Source organism: Salmo trutta, chromosome 15 (assembly GCF_901001165.1).
Source record: "Salmo trutta chromosome 15, fSalTru1.1, whole genome shotgun sequence".
Lineage (NCBI taxonomy): Eukaryota > Metazoa > Chordata > Actinopteri > Salmoniformes > Salmonidae > Salmo > Salmo trutta.
The window spans coordinates 28,077,949-28,095,028 of record NC_042971.1 but is presented as its reverse complement, the minus strand read 5'-3'; the positions used below and the strand labels follow the sequence as shown (position 1 = coordinate 28,095,028).

General features: G+C 44.3%; 1 protein-coding gene across 2 annotated transcripts in view; it reads right to left on the bottom strand.

The window, feature by feature from the left end:
* Positions 1-4,726: 4,726 nt before the first annotated feature.
* Positions 4,727-17,080, bottom strand: part of LOC115148697 (zinc finger and BTB domain-containing protein 16-A) — a 124,878-nt gene continuing 112,524 nt past the window's right edge. The window contains exons 5-7 of one of the 2 annotated variants that reach the window (XM_029690827.1): positions 16,183-16,353; positions 10,857-11,024; positions 4,727-8,408 (exon numbers count right to left, since the gene is read on the bottom strand). In XM_029690827.1, the coding sequence (XP_029546687.1) occupies positions 8,179-8,408; positions 10,857-11,024; positions 16,183-16,353 (569 nt within the window). In that variant the 3' untranslated portion in view covers positions 4,727-8,178. Of the gene's footprint in view, positions 8,409-10,856; positions 11,028-16,182; positions 16,354-17,080 lie in introns of both variants that reach the window. The other variant, XM_029690826.1, reaches the window with a different exon arrangement.

Here is a 17,080-nt window from a genome sequence, read left to right as displayed (position 1 = left end):
CAACTCCAAATTGCAATGACGCTATAGACCTGTCGTTCTGTTATCATCTCCATAAAGAAGAACATCTTCTTTAAATAAACTACAAATAAAAAATCCTGAGATGACGCCAAAACTACAAATTATAAAAATTGAGGCCTCACACTTTTTGGTCATGCATTATAACTTAATTTTGTGGCCATTGAACAGAACAGTTTGTTAAATCAGTAAACTTAAATCAGTAACCTCAGTAAACATTTTGAATCCTCATTCAACACATTCACCAACCAGTTCAGTGACTACAAAAAGCATGCTAAACTTGATCTACCACAACAGCAACATGAACGACACAGAACAGTTCAGTTCCATGTTGCTCAGGTCGCTTGCTGTATTACAGTAAATGTACAGCGGCGGTCATATTGTTTGGCTCTCTCCTCTCCGAGGCTGGATCAATGCCTGGGGTAGGGGGGAGGTTAATGCCTACAGGCCAGGCTTAGCTGAGAAAACAATCCCAGTGATTTGGACAAGACTGTTCGCCCTCCATTCAACAGACCTACTGTCTGAACCCTTCTCTATCCATTCGATCATATTTATGTCAAAGAGCACATAAAGATGGGACCCCTGCCTCCCCCCCCCCCACACACACACAAAGCCCCGCATCCTCCCGGGGTCACATGGGCCCAATCAGCCCAATCAACTCTGCTCTGTTTCTAATACAGAGCAGAGTGGGGATGTTGGTTGATTGGGCCCATGTGACCCGGGATCAAACCAAACTCATGGTGTCCTGTTCATGGAAGAACATAATCAGCAACAGCTGATCGTTTCCCACTCTGTCCTTCTTTCCCTGAATCGCCAAATACTCTTAAAACAACAAAGATAGCCCAACTCGCCACATTGGGTTTGATATGCAGAGGCCGTTGAAGGAGGGAGTGAATAGCAAAAGAGAGGTACCTCATTAGCTGATCCTTCTGAAGGGAAAGGTCAGGGCCTGCATATGCTGCCCATATTCCTCGAAGCATGCTGGGAAGGGAGAGGGCTGCCAGCTATAATGGGGAGTCGAAGGAGAACCTCTGGTCTCTTGTTTGCGCCGAAACAGACGGCGAGTTCTCCTGGCTTTATTAACCTGGTTAGGTCAGCTATAAGGAAGTTGAAAGAAGCGCTCACATCTCTGGGAGGAGAAACAATGGTGACCCCTATTATGCAGGTTGCTATAATACTGTAATATTATATATTATAATACTGGTCTAATGAGCACAGCACTTTGAAATAATAATGTTGAAGTGAATGTGATGGTAGTGGTTTGGAAAATAAGGATGTCTAAGTCTGTTCTGTGGTGTTTGGAGTGTCTAGACAAGTTGCTCATCAGTCTGTTGTGGTGCTGCTCTGAGGTGTAATGTTGTCTGACCAGTTGGCCCACCCAAACCTTTCAAAGCAACATGGTTCCAAATAAACAGAGCGAGACAGTTGGGGAAGGAAGAACGATAGAAAGAGGAAAATAGAGCGAGATGGTCCTGTATGGCTCAGTTGGTAAAGCATGGCGCTTGCAAATGCCAGGATTGTTGGTTTGATTCCCGGGGCCACCCATACGTAAAATGTATACGCGCATGCCTGTTAGTCGCTTTGGATAAAACCGTCCGATAAATGGCATATACATAAAGAAGAATATTATATATTCGAGAGAGAGAGGAAGATGGATAGAAAGTGAGCTGTGTCATAAGGACAACTAAAGCCCAGCAGAAAGAGGCAGCTCAGTTTGGTTAATGCCATGTTTGTATCTCTTCCCACAAGCACAGAAAAGCAGAACCATTTGTGTCTCGCCTCGTTTCCCCTCTAGCAACGATCAGGGCGGCAGCAATAACGGCTTGCGCCCTGCATATCTAATGATAGCATTTATGACCTCATAATGAGAGAGGAATATAGGACAGACATGGTTGGTGAGTCAAGCACCGACACGTTCGCTTCCATTTCAACAGACTACTGTCTCTGTTAGAAAATACCTATCTGGTCATTCAACATGCGGAACACATCCACCCATGGCACTACTGTCTGCTAACTGGTAGATGTATTCCAGACACAACATTGGCCATGTTCTTACTCAAGAGGCTTTTCGCTACAGCTCAACAGCAGGGGATGCTGCTGTGACCAACACAAATGACCTCTTCAGATGCAGTGTAACATGGCTTCGCATCAGCCTCCTGTAGTGGATCATCTAGTCAGTGCTGCACTTAACAGCCCACTCACACTATATCCAACAGAGCTCCGGTAGTGGAGAGCCATTTCAAAGCAGCCACAGGGAATATAGGGACACTAGTCAAAGAAGTGGCAGCTGCGGCATATTACTCAATTTATTGGACTTGATTTAATACCTTCTGCCTCGCAAGGCTTTTCTGGCATTAGGGGACTTAAGTGACTAAAGGCATATAAGACCTGGGCAGCGAGTACAATATGTGTCTTCCCCATCACCAGCGTAATATGGTACTACCTCCGTAGCCCAACTGACTTATTCAAATCCCCGTAATTCCAGTTCCTCTGGTGCTCTTAAAGAAATTGACAAAAGGGGTGACAGAGGGGTGACGGAGGGGTGACGGAGGGGTGACGGAGGGGTGAGGATCAAGACCAATATTTTTTTGGGGGGTGTGCAGAAAAAAGTGGGATGGGTAGAAGAGGAGAGAAGTGTTGAATGAGAAAAGCTGCTGCCTTCAGATGTGAGAGGTGGTGAAGCTGGGAAGAATCTCACTGGGGAAGGTCTATGCATCTTCATTTTTCAGCCGCAGCATCAGTCTTCCAAGAGACTTCATGGTTGTTACCCCTGTTTACAGAGATGCTTTTGAAAGCCCGGCGGCCGACGCTCTTGGAACTCTCTGGAATGGAAAACAGTGAAAGTGATGACGTACACTCCAAAGCAACACACACACACACACACACACACACACACACGTAGACAGCCAGACAGACAGACACTCACAGTTCTGCATAACAAAACATACCTGCAGTATTGCTCTCCAACATGCTGTGTATTCTGTAAACCTGTAATTATTCTTAGCATCTACACAGTATGGTTGGCACCTGAAGAGTCCACATAGTATATCAGGAATGGGTCACACAGAGAGAGAAGGGAAGCACCACATTAGAAAACAGGCAGACAAACTCAAGTCCAATTTTTATTTATTTTCTAACTGCAGATTGAAGGTATACAACTGAACATTGTTATTTTTCATATGAGACTCATAAATAAAAATACAAAAAATGTTCACTACAAAACAATCTACTGTTAGTAGGATGTAAAAAATATTATCTTTCACTATCGAAGGCACAAAATGTACTTAGTGACAACATGGAGAAGAAAACCTGCAGCATTTAATCTCTTTTATTTTTTTTATTTTTTTTTTACACTCCATCAGAGAACACTGAAATGTTACAAAGAGATGTGTCTGATCCTAAACTGAAAGAAAAACCACTCTAAATCAACAGACAGATGCTGGGATCCGTGGCACAACTCACACATGGGAAGCAGAATCACAGACACAGCACGTCGCTGGAAAAGACAAAGGACCTTTGCAAAGCTCTAATGCAAATGAAATCATTTTTATTCAAATAACAAAAAAAGAGAAAAATAAAATAATAATTGGGCACCTTCTAAGATTAGGCTAAGATTAGGTGCTGAGGTAGACGAAAACTATAACAATTCAAATCATAAAAACACTATTTTCTTAATACAGAGCAACTCGACTGGCACTTGTGCTGTCACAACAAGGAAGAAAGAAACAAAATCACAGACAAGCCAGAGAAAGAGAGAAAAGCTTTGTTACATAAAAAGCTTTGTAATGCTTGGTCCGACAGGGCAATTGGTCCTCAGTGCCAATATAAAAAAGACAATGTCTTGGTGCTTTGTTACTCAAACAGTTTAGTTTAGACCTCAAATGGCACATGCATGGCAACACTGCATAAAATGGCTACTCGTTCTAGAACACCACACTGAAACACAGAGTGCCTACTCCAGGGATGCCATGATTTCGTACAGCTTTAAAAATATCTATTTTTTAAATGCAATTTCGAAACACAAGTACTTAATAACAGAAAAGTCATAATGTTAAGCTGGGGCAACACTATGGTTTTGACAAGCTGCCAAAGTGGTTGGAAGGACATTAACTGCTCAGCAAACCTGTTGCTGACAACAAAATATTATCAATGAAAAAAACATACTTTGACTTTGATTTCCAAAATGAACAGGCAAATGTCCTTCAGAACAGATTGAAAACGAAAAAAATGCATACTATTTCCATGGCCCGGGACTGTTCTATCATTTTTAAATCTTATACTAATATGCTTCATTGTCTGTATTTTATGGACATTTTTCTTCCTTGCTTTTTGTGCGTAAACGAGTAACATTGCTTTTGGGTGTCAATTACAGACGAAGAACAAAAAACTAAAACATCAAAAAGGTGGTTTGCCCACTACCAATTTTAGGCTAAAGCAGTCCTAGATGACAGTTCCTTTTTGATTCTAAATCAGAAAATCAGGTCATCTCAAATCGTCATGACATCCCTAGAGTGCTGGAGACACCATTTATTATCTTCTGAAAGTACAGAAACTAAGCAGATATAGATGGGTATTTTTGTTGAACAATTTCCATTTTAGGCACAAAGATATTACAGAAACATCAGAGTAACATTGAGGGAAGAACTATATCAATGCCAATGTATTTTCTTTCAACATGTCGAGAGAAAAGTAGCATAGAGCATTGTTTTTATTTTGTATCTGATCTGATTAGTGCATTTTTCATTAATACACGCACACGCACGCGGATACACACTTTCTTTAATGCGCACACACACACACACACACACACACACACACAAAACAAGTATAAAACATTCAAACAACAATAAGAGCATGTGATTGAATACCTCTAGTCATTGAAGTGTGATGTGATCGTTTCAGGCTCTCTGGCCTGCCACTCTGAATTGGTGACTGAAGTTATTATTATAGTGGATGAAAATGGGACGAGGGAAACCCCTCAGCTCACAGTGTTGGAGAATCAGTGGCAAGACAACCTTGGGCCACTATGACCATGTCATGCTTTTTTTTGTCACTTCAAGTACAAAAACTAAATGTTGGCAATAAAATTGTGAATGACGTGTACTAATTGATCGACGGCAGCATCCCAGCCATCCATTTTGAATGATCTCTTTTATTTTTTTTTGGCAGATTTAGTCCTTCACCTACAATGCATTGACATCCAGAAAGCAACACTTACTACAACATGTTCACACATACACACACACACACACACACACACACACACACACACACACGTCCAACATTACCAAAGAGGAGCAAGGCAAAAGATTCAAAACCAGAGGAAAAAAACTAGTTAAAAAAAAAAAGAAATACAAATATTTGCCCTGCTGAAACTCTCGACAAATGGAAAGGGACTGACACCGAATACAAAAATATCACAATTTTTATATATCAAACTGCCTCTGTTGGCTCTTGTTCAGGAATACACTCCTTTGAGCGAAATTGTCGACCAAGAGGATCTCTTTTTTTCTAGCCTTCCTTTCTTCTTTGATTACCACTTGCAGTCCCAATTGTCCAGGGCACACTACATCGCTGTGTACATGACCTGTTCTTGGCGGTTCAGCATTGGTGAACCTTCTTTTTTTCACATTACAAAACTACAATTCTATTCACATATTTTCAAGTTTAATGCTTTTTTTAAACTCTCTGATAAGTACTATTTCTTCTTCTACTGCGTTCATCCCTCTTACCCCATACTTAAGGCCTTAAAATCTCTTCTCTGCTCTTAAGGTTACTGTAAGGGGGACGGACGGACACAGACTGTAAGAGAAGAATAAACACTTGTTTAATTTTCATTTTTTTCTAACAATATCTACCATCTCTTACCCTTTATATAAATGTCACTTACAGATGTGAAAGGACAATAAATCAACACTTGAAAGCATGAGATGAAGTTGCAATGATGCAATAATGCAAAACACACAGAAAATAAATGTGCTTTTGCAAAAATGAAAACAAAACAACTTAGAGGTAGCTTTTAAACAATGACCGACCCCACTAGCTTTTCAACAAGCAAGGTTCATAAAAAATACCAAGTTTGGTAACAATAATGCACAAAAATACACAACAATAAAAATCTCTTTTCACCGTGGCACTTAATTTTCGCGTACACATTGCTTTGTCACATCTCCCTCGCGCAACAACGCAGCTTTCGGACACACACACACACACACACACACACACACACACACAAAAACAAAAAACTATACAAGAAATAAAAACACAAGCACATGAGGTCACAAAAAACGAGGTAATTCAAGTACAATGTGCTGAGCTAAATCAAGACATAATAGGAAACAGAGACAAAGCGAAGGAACAAAACCATATATAAAGAGTTGATTTATTCTGTCTTCTTACTGGTCGCCCCCTGGGCTGGGCAGGCCATGTCTCGTCCAATCAGTGAAGCCCCCCACCCCCCTCTCCCGCTAATCATTCAGATATGTGATTACCATGGTAACACTGAACTAACTGACAGTGGTGCTCATAATGTCTTCATTATGCTGCCATATGAACAGATATAATGCTTGTCGTAACAGGTTATGACAACTTATGACAACATATTTTACACTTATGACAACTGATATAGCACTGTTACAATTACGCATGAAACACAATTTTCCACCTGGCATCACATGTATGGTTTCACGCAACATAACAGTATATATGTCCTGTAATAACAGGTGCCATATCTCCTTATAATTGCATTATGAAGGCATTACGACCACCCCTTGGCGCAATCCACAGCAGCCTTTGTCATTTTGGTCTCCATCACAACGGCATATAGAGATTATGAGATTATTAATGTGAGAAAATAGTTAAACGTTATGAGTCAGTCCATGTACTAAATCTTAGTGTAATTGATGATAATCTGGTTAAACGTATATTAATATCAGTCCAGTATCTATAGCGGGGGAAATGTAACATCTCCAGTTAATGCTGTATAGAGATTTATGGTTCAAGAGATAAAAGAGCAGCGGCTTCGCAGCGAGCAAACCCCTCAAAAATATATCTGATATAAACATCAAACAGAGACTGTCGTCGTAATGTGTCTTTACCTGTGCAATGAAGCTATGAGAAACTATGATGCGGAGCCAAAGATACCGAGATGAAAAAAAGTGACAGTCATGGTTCGACTCTCGAGAGGCTCCGGTGAAACCTGACCAATATGGGAACATCATCCTCTGCTCATCTCCCTTGCTGTACAAAAGACAACCCTCTGCGTGGGTACGAAGGTGTTGTGCCCCAATCAAATTCAACTTCGCTTCTGCTGATGTAGTACAATAAATGGTGCTATTTTTCCATAGGGCTGGCTGAAATGTGCCACATGGTCTGGCCCTTAGGCTCTGATTCTCGGGGGCTATCTGAATGGCGTTACGCCACTATAGGGGTCTAAGTGCTCTGTGCCACCAGGTCTGATGACTCCATTTTCGAGCACTCTGGTAAACAATGGGATGGGTAGGAGCAAACTGCGACATGTTCCTCAAGCAGAACATGACTTGGTGTCCAATCTAATCCAATCAAATCAGGAGGGGATCTGTAGTACTGTGTCATGGAACGAGAGCATTGACCCACCTAAGTTACAGTAGGATACAATTCCATTCCAGAAAAGGTGAGGGTGTCAAAACTACATTTAGGGATAGCCAGTGGTTAAAATGATGGGGAGGTGTGGGTTCAGATAGCCTTTGAGAATCAGTTCAGTTCCAGGTGTGGCTTGGGCGACATCTCTCAAGTCTGTGGGTAGACTTAAGGACAACTCCATCGACGCACCGACGGGTTCTGTGTTAGGCAATTTGACAACTCGAAACAAAACATACATAGATGTACTGAACGACATATGAATTTTAAGGGGAAATGTCCTCTCGGTCAGAACCTCAGTTTTCCTCCGCCTAGCCCAGCCCTTTTCCTCACTGTGTCCACCTTTACCCTCTGCTCATTCGCTCTCTTCGCATTCAAAAATCGCCTGTGCTTCCATCTCATGGATCTTCTCGCTTGACTTCTTCGCCACAGGTCTCGTCCTCCTCCTCCTCCTACTTCTCCTCATCCTCCATCCTTCCCTTCCTTCCTCAGCCCCATCCTCCTCCTCTGCCCGTCTTCCTTCCCCCGGGCTGTCGTCTGGAGGCCTCAGACGTAGCAGAGGTACAGGTAGGTCTTCTCTATTCTCCAGTCTGGGGGGACGTCTTCGGGCTTGTGGCCCTTCATGTGCTTCTGCATGGCCGAGAGGCTGGGGCAGTACTCCAGGCAGATGGTGCATTGGTAGGGCGAGGCACCGTTGTGGGTGCGCAGGTGTTTGATCATGGCCGAGTAGTCCCTGGATCGCTGGTGGCACAGCTTGCACTCAAACGGCTTCTCACCTGGGGAGGGTAACGACAACAACGTCAACAAGAACAACGTCAGGCTGAGGAAGGGAACTCTATATGACGTTGTACACTGAGTGTACAAAACATTAAGAACACCTGCTTTTTCCATGACAGACTGACCAGGTGAATCCAGGTGAAAGCTATGATCCCTTATTGATGTCACTTGTTAAATCAGTGTAGATGAAGGGGAGGACAGATTAAAATAGGATTTTTAAGACATGGATTGTGTATGTGTGCAATTCAGAGGGTGAATGGGCAAGACAAAAAAATGTTTGCCCTTTTAAAAGGGTATGGTAGTACTGTAGGTGCCAGGCGCACCGGTTTGAGTGTGCCAAGAACTGTAACGCTGCTGGGTTTTTCACGCACAACAGTTTCCGGTGGGTATTAAGAATGGTCCATCACCCAAAGGACATCCAGCCAACTTGACACAACTGTGGGAAGCATTGGAGTCAACATGGGCCAGCATCCCTGTGGAATGCTTTCAACACCTTGTCGAGACCATGCGCCGACGAATTGAGGCTGTTCTGAGGGCAAAGGGGGGGGGGGGTATACTGTTTAGTATACATTTACAACGCAGACTTGAAGTTCAACTTTCTTTTAGAGCTTCCTACACTTTTTCTAGCAGGAAGATAAAAATATCTAGTGGTCTCAATTAGCAATGACTATCATGTCTATAAAAACCCCACGACCAAATTGAAAGGTGTATGTCATCGTGGATAATGGTATTTCATATAGTGATGCTGTGCACAAAAGGCTTTAGAATCAATCTCTCAACTGCCCCTATAATGTGCTTTACAAACCAAACCCCTGCATTCAATTATACGGATGTACATTTTGTCACATCTAAATGGCTAACACTTCAATTACAAAAGGACCTATGCCTTTTTGAAACACCAAATCACAACTTCAATTTGATCACATTTGATTCTCGGCGGTTCCAAAGCCGCTACATTCCTGTGCATGTGATATTCAGGACCAGAACTCCTAAACGTGCAAATGACTAGAGTGATGGCGAGGAATAATCCCCAGCGCTCAATCCGACAGGCGCAAATTAGACATGTAAATGCCGACCTTTACCAATGGCATTTGAAATGAGGTGTCGCATGTGATCGGGGCCGTGAACGATGCCAACGCACGTGCCACGTTACAGAGAGAGGCTTCTTGTCGCTGGCTGCCGATGGATATCTCTCTGTGTCGCTGCATCTACTCTTAGTTTTCTTTTTTCGACGCATTGGACCTGACCCCTGTGGGAAGGGGGTCAAGGTTGTGTTTACCCGCCTATGCAAATAGCCACGGCAAGAAGACTGTCATTACGGGGCGTGCTGCCTGCAGAGGCCTCACACGTCAGCAGTGTCGACAATAACCACACTGTAAACAGGGTCGCCTCAGATAACCGGGCAATAATGAATTGCAAATGAGGCTTGGTATTGATTTGCAATTGACAGGTGGGACTCGGGAAGGGGGAAGGAGGGTGGGAGGTTGCCAATGTCGATGATTCATCAAGCGGCTCCCTTTTGTGCGCGGTGGCCTTTGACTGTGAGCTTGTCACTAGCTCTTGTTATCTCCAGTGCGCTCCGCAAACGAAGGCCCCTGGCCCCCACAAAAGGGGAAAGGGGGGTGGGAGAGAAAAAGCCAATTATTTGACAGGCTGCCTTGATAGTGCGGCTTAACAGCTGGCTTATTGAATGGAAGACGGGGGGCGAGTTTTGGTGGGGGGTTGGAGCCGGTAAAGCCTTGGCTCAACAGCAGTCCTCGGAGGCTAGGTGGTGTGTGTGTGTGTGTGTGTGTGTGTGTGTGTGCGCGCCCCGCCCCCATCGTGGCAACCAGAGTAATCCAGAGTAACAGCACATGTCCCTAATCCTAATGTTTGGGGATGTAAATTCAGCCAACACAAGAGTGACAAGTCCCTGAGACTGACTGACACCTGGTTGACACCTTTATAGAGCTGTAAAAGCCCGGTGTCAATTTGGAGGCTCCTCACCAACGTTCTGTTTACTGGCCCTTGGAATCATTCAGAAAACAGTCTGCTTATAGTATGCCTTGTAAAAGCAGCAATCTAGTGTATGCATTCTACTACACACACTGACCCCAGCCCTTCTTAATACCCAGTATAACACCATTGAACACATACATTAGAGTGCCAGTTTTACATACACTTCCCCTCCTTCTGTGTTATAGCACTGAAGTCAATCCGTTATGGAGCCGAGGTGGATCTCTAGTGTCTTGACTTAGTGTCCAGTGGGAACTGCTGGTAGAAACTATTAGTATGGTACACTAACTCTATTCCTTGAAAGCTCTCCTGTGTATCATAGCTGACATTTTCCCACTGTAACAGAGCTGACATTTTTATCCTTGTTACGAAGCTGACATTCTATTGGCATATTTCCAGTGTAATGGAGTGGATTTTCCTGTCCGTTGTGAACCTAACAATGCATACGGTACCTGTGTGCACACGGTAGTGGGTCTCCAGCTGGTGCTTGAGGCTGAACTTCTTCCCACAGCCGTTACATTCGTAGGGCTTTTCCCCGGTGTGGATGCGCTTGTGGCCCTTCAGAGTGCTCTCATCACGGAAGCAGCTCCCGCAGAACTCGCACTCATATGGATGGTCACCTGCTGAACACGGGGACAAGGGAAGGGGGGAAAAAACTAATTGGAGTCCACTCATATCTTTGTGTTACGGCTGCAAATAGACAAAAAACGTAAATGCTAAAAAAAATTAAAATAGACTGATAGATATAGATATAAATAAATATGTCAATGGCCATACATAAATAAAATAAGTACAAGTGGTTTTCTATTCAATGCCAAGATGAATCACGTGACAAAGGCTAGCATAGCTTCACAATCACACAGCTATCAGCGGCAGAACTCAAACATTCTTATAAACACTAACGAGATAGCGCCCCTCTTTTTTCCAGTCCACTCTCAAGTTCTCTCTTTTTGTAGGTCAAATTAGAATACTGTACCCTTGCCGCCCTGGTGCCACTCGTGTAATTGGTATTCAGATGTCAATAATCAGGGATATTATGATATGCGGGGGCCCTCTCCAGCGCCCGGCTACTAATTGCTTTCCTGTGTCTGACTAGCAGCCTCCCATACATCATTCGCTCCCCACTACAGATGCGCCACGCTGCCAGGCGTGTAATGTTCTTGATATTTAATGCATTTCACTCAGCCACTGAAGGTTTAAGTCATCGCCAATGACCTACGCGTTTCATTATCTGGCTGTCCGAGCGGCACCGTGCCTAGGAATAAATTGCATTTCTCGTTATGTACTGTCATGCTCTGGCACCCATCACCCCCGTTAAGAGACAATGTCAATTTCCCCCAGCACGTATTTTCATTGGAGACGCACCCTTAAATGCTATTCACGTTTGGACGCGGCGGCTGTTTGGGGGGGGATGTGACGCCCGGCGAGTTTGACGCTTTCGGGTTGAGGGGATAATTTTGAAAGGGAGGGCAGGGACAAAAAAAGACAGCGAAAAAGTGAAATATAGAGAGAGAAAGAGGGAGAAAGATTGAGAGATAGAGGGAGAATCAAGAGTGGAGGGATGAAGAGAGAAGGGGGAGGGTAAAAATCAATAAAAGTGACAGTCTTTATTTGTCTGCATGAAGTTATCAGTGGCTCCCGCTGTAAGACATTGTGCTCTTTCTAGCGTTTCAGTAGCTGCAGAGATCACAATCCATCACAGAGCGCGGCGGGGCCCGTGCGACGCTACAGGAATAATAATGGAGCTGAGATTCACCTGCCTTTAATTAGAAGCAGGCTGAGCCCCAACCAGACCAATCCGGAGGACAGCATGCTAATGCTCAGTGCACAGACTACGGAAGATTATTTACCTTCAGATGCACATAGGCAACGTGCTATAAGTCATACACTACACATATAACTAACACTTCAAAATGTCATTCTTATTAGCAGGGGAGCGGACTTCATTGCTTCTCTACGAAAAAGTCAATGTTTGACATGAAAAAAAAAGCCATAATCACATTGTGTTGTGCAATCCAAATGCCAGGCAGGACTTAATTTTGTCAGGAATCCATTAGCTCCCAGGCACTGGAGATGCAGCATCGTAAATCAGAAGTCTCTCTCTCTTTCAATGCCTGTTGGGATCTAAGACACAATGCCTGGGGTCTAATGACAGCGAGGGGCACAGATGAGGACCCAGCACACCGAGGCAGAACCGTGGTATGGGAGTGGACCCTTGGGTACCCCGGGCACTGCCACCTGCGTTTCCATGCCCCCTGGGGGTGCTGGCGCGGACAGTGTACCTGCTGCCTCGACACCTGCTGCCTAGCCCCCCCTCTCCCCAGGCCCTGGCGAGGGCAGGTTCATTATGCGATAAGCGGCTGTAAATCAGGGGGCTCTGTCACTGCCAGGGCCATCTCTCTCTCTCCTTCTCCCTCTCTAGCCTGGCGCTATCAAACAGCTGCAAACACAAAACACCCTGCTGCAAATGGGCCCCTAGTTAAAAAACAAGCGGCCGCTGCACAACAACGGAATATTAACGAGGGCCTGGGCCGCAGCACGCGTCTGCAAGCACGGAGGGGCGGGAGGATGGCGGGAGTGAGGAAGGACAGAGGAGGCTGCCATGACTGCCATCATTATGAGCCCCCATTGTACACCAGTGTGTCTGTGTGTGTGTGTGTGTGTGCAGCCTCTCGTTTGAGGGACAGTGAGATGGAGGGAGAGAGGTGAAGTAAGAGGGAGAGGGATAGACTGCATATCAAAGAGAATGAAAATGGGGAGGGACAGATGAAGACAGACAAAGAGGAAGATGTGAGAGGGAAATAGGGAGGGAGAGAGAAAGACTGTGGGGTTAGCCTACCCTTCTCCAGGGAATAAATCATTGGGAGATTGATATACTCACTGTAATAAGCGTCATTAAATCGGTTGCCTCTCTCTGTCCTCAATACTGAATCAATGTCAAAACAGTAGGTGACATCAGCGAAGCTGCTTTCTAAAGCAATCCGTTTCCCCGAAACAACCTCTGTATCAAGCATGCTAATACTGTGTATATTGTACTCGCTCGAGCTATTGTGCTTGCAGCTGTTAGGTAGAAGGCAGAAGACATGAGGGAGAGGACGATGGTCTTGTTGGAAAAGGGCAGCCAACAGATGGACTGCTCGACTATTGCGCTCTTCCAACAAGTAACCTATTACTGCGTAGTACACACAGAAACATGAACGAGATTATTATATCATCAAAGGGCAGATATATTTAAGAATTGCCAGTTATTTCCATTTTCTGGAAATTAGGATTTATTTTTGGCGCCATGACTACGCGTCTTGCCGACTTTTTAATCCCTTGACAAAGGCCCCCACATCATATTAAACGGATGCTTGCGACTGGCTCATTGTCATTTAATACACGCCTACGGAGGATCAGGTTCAAAGCAGCGAGACACTGCTGCCTCACTGCCCGTGTCTGGCTGCTGCTACCGAGATGGGGATTGGGATGACATTTCAGCAAGTCGTGCGTGGGGACCATCCGCGTGTCCTCCCTCGATGTTTGCAGTGAAAGCAGAGTAGCAGACGCACGGGTACAGTATACAGGACCGCCCCGTCTTGTCACTCGCGCTAAAATGCTGCGCCTCGGCTTGTAAATAGGCCGGCTGCGCTCATCTCGCCGCATTCATTTCAATTATTTATCCGTGAGACTGTGAGCTAGATCAGCTCTGACAGTGAGACTGTTATTTAAGGTCGCAGAGACCGTAGAGGAAAGGGAGACGGGGAAAAAAGGGATGCGAGAGAGAGAGCGTCCATCCTTTGCAAGCGAAATGGGATTCATTTCCATGTTCTCATATTCTGTCAGGGTAACAGGGGCTTCTCCCTGAATCACCTCATCCATCAGGCTATTTCGCTCTCCAGCCTTGTCCTATCACAACATATAGTATTAACATGGCCTTTCCTCACCAACAAACCAGCCTTGAGGTAAATAGCATCTCTGTTTGATCACGGCATGTATTCATTCAGCAAATGACCAGATCACCCTGTTTGTTCAGCCATGCCAATAGTATACTAGCCTACTAGGAAGCAGAAGCACTGTCTTTTTGATGATTCCTTCTAGGAAGAAAACGTGACATGGGATAGATAGGCCTAATGGGAAACAATGTTCCGCAGCCAGAGCCATGAACATGATGCCGTGCGACACGTGCTGTTGCCCTGCAGGCTCTACACAGTTTAAACCAAGGTTGACGTTTATTGGGATGAATCCTGTCCTGGCGGCAGGCCTGAGCGATTTGCACTAGATCGGCCACAGCAAACTCAAAATTGCCTATATCGTAAAGATTCATGAAACCAAATTTCGATGTTTTTTTCTTAATGTAAGGTTAGGCATAAAGTTAGCAGTGTGGTTAAAGTTAGGTTTAAGGTAAGGGTTAGGTTTAAAATCATATTTTATGACTGTGGCAGTGCCAGCTAGTGACTACCCTACAGAGCTGCCTCCAGTACATGAGTCACCCCAATAAATGCCAGTCTGCATCTCCAGACTGATACTACTGTATTGCGTTCTTCTTTCTGTTGGGCTACTGAGCCATCGCCACTTGTCAAATATACTGTCACCCATGTCTGTTAACGGGACAGCTCAGCACACCTTCAGAAGAAATATGGATCCCTTTACAGCTGTTGACCTGAGGGGATTGTATTGACAACCTTTTCCCTGTACCTCACCTGGTTTGGGATATATGGTGCCCTACTAGACATAATTGGTTGCCACAACATAGCCAAATTATCTTGTCACATCGTTAAAGTCTAAATTATGACCTTTCCCAACATCACAACAATAGCTAGGTTTCCATCCAATTTGACAGATTTTCATGCAAATATTAAAATATCTGTTTTAAAAAAAATGCAATTTCCATCAAACTGACTTGTTGCGGACAAAAAGCAGTGCATGATGACGTAATGCACATCAAAAGCACTTTGTCGTATAACTTTTAATTGTCCAAATAGAAAAACCTAAAGTAATATGGTTCTATCGCATTTTTATCTCCATCAACGGTTTTGGCACAAAAAAAAAGTATCGGAAAACTGCAAACGTGCCCACTCTGGTCTTGGCACATGCGCTCTAGCAAACAGCTGGTAGATACAGTGCAGAAGGGTACATGAGGAGATTATGGATAAGTGCATTTTTATTTGTTAATTGGCAGCCAGGCACCATTGATCATGTCACCAGCATACGATATTTATTGGAAAGTAGCTTTAAGCTCGTCACCGTGCACTTTCACAACCCTGTGAAGTTCATCACTTATTTCATCTGTAGCCTAATAAAGTGTGCATGCTTTTCCAAGTCGCAGTGGGAGGACCACAGCATCGTGTGACTGAAAATTAAACATGGTTATTCGATCAATATTTTCGCATAAAAGCGTTTCCGCCACAATTGCTGCAGAATTAATTCGACACAAAAAGCTCCCCACCATGTTGAACGAAACAAATTGTCTGTTGACATTTGTGAAATTGTATCGACACTTCCTGTTTCCATAACAGCTGTCGTGATTTTTACCTTTTCACACGACATGACTTTACTCGCATAACAAGGTTGGATGGAAACATGATTATTGGACAAGGTTATGTCTTGACCAACCTTCTCACAATCGATCTGCAATGTTGTGACGGCGTCATGTGTTAGTAGGGTAGTCAGAGAAGGAGTTGACTGTTTATTGCAGGGGAACGTGAGTGGCCTATAGGTGTGCGTCTTAGTGCTCTAGGGTAGATGGGGACTTGACATGGCTGCTCCTAAACGGTATTCGTCACCACTGCCACTAACCTGTGTGCGAGCGCAGGTGGCGTTTGAGTGCGGTGTGGCTGGGGAAGGTGCGGTTGCACTCGCTGCAGATGTAGCTGCGCACGCCGGCGTGGACCTCCATGTGCTGCTGCAGCGCCGGCTGCGTCTGGAAACGCTTCCCGCACAGCAGACAGAAGATGGCCATGTCCAAGCCTGAGGGACAGGGAGGAGAGGGTGAGGTTCCTTTAGTCATTTAGTCTGGTTTGTAGATTTATTTGAGCAGGAGATACTTTCGAGAACAATCTGACAGAATATCACATGTTGACAGTCACCTAGACAAGTTATACATCATTTCTGGAACTAGTCAAAAGTAATAAAAGGCATCTCTTTATTCTATGGATTTTCAACATTATTGTTCATTGTACAATGTTGTACATTTCTTGAGATCTATCCAGTCTTTTTTTAAGGAAAGACGTATCCTAAACCAAAGGAGGTGTCTGTCATTGTAAAACACCACTGGGAAAAGCACAGCAGGCTTGAACATTGCAATTGTGATCCCTTACCACAAGAGGTCAGCACCAAGATGAGAGCAATGACAACCAAGGTGAGCAGTGTGACAACAGGCTAAGAACTGTGTTAGACTGGGCGCCGTCAACACAATGGGATGTGCAATGGCCCTGTCTCTCATGCTTGGTGCACTTTAATATGGCCCTCATAGAACACACTGTGAGGATATGCTTTCACAATCTTTTTAAGCAAACCATTTCTAATCACATAAGAAGGTATGAAGATGTGCTTAAGACTTCAATTGAGTCTCGAGTCCAACAAGTTGCGTTCATTTTTCTCCAGCACAGGCAAACAGGAATACAGCAAGCACAAACGTGCATGCACACACTCTCTTCCCACTTTTTCAATTACCAAACTGGGGAAAACTCTGGGG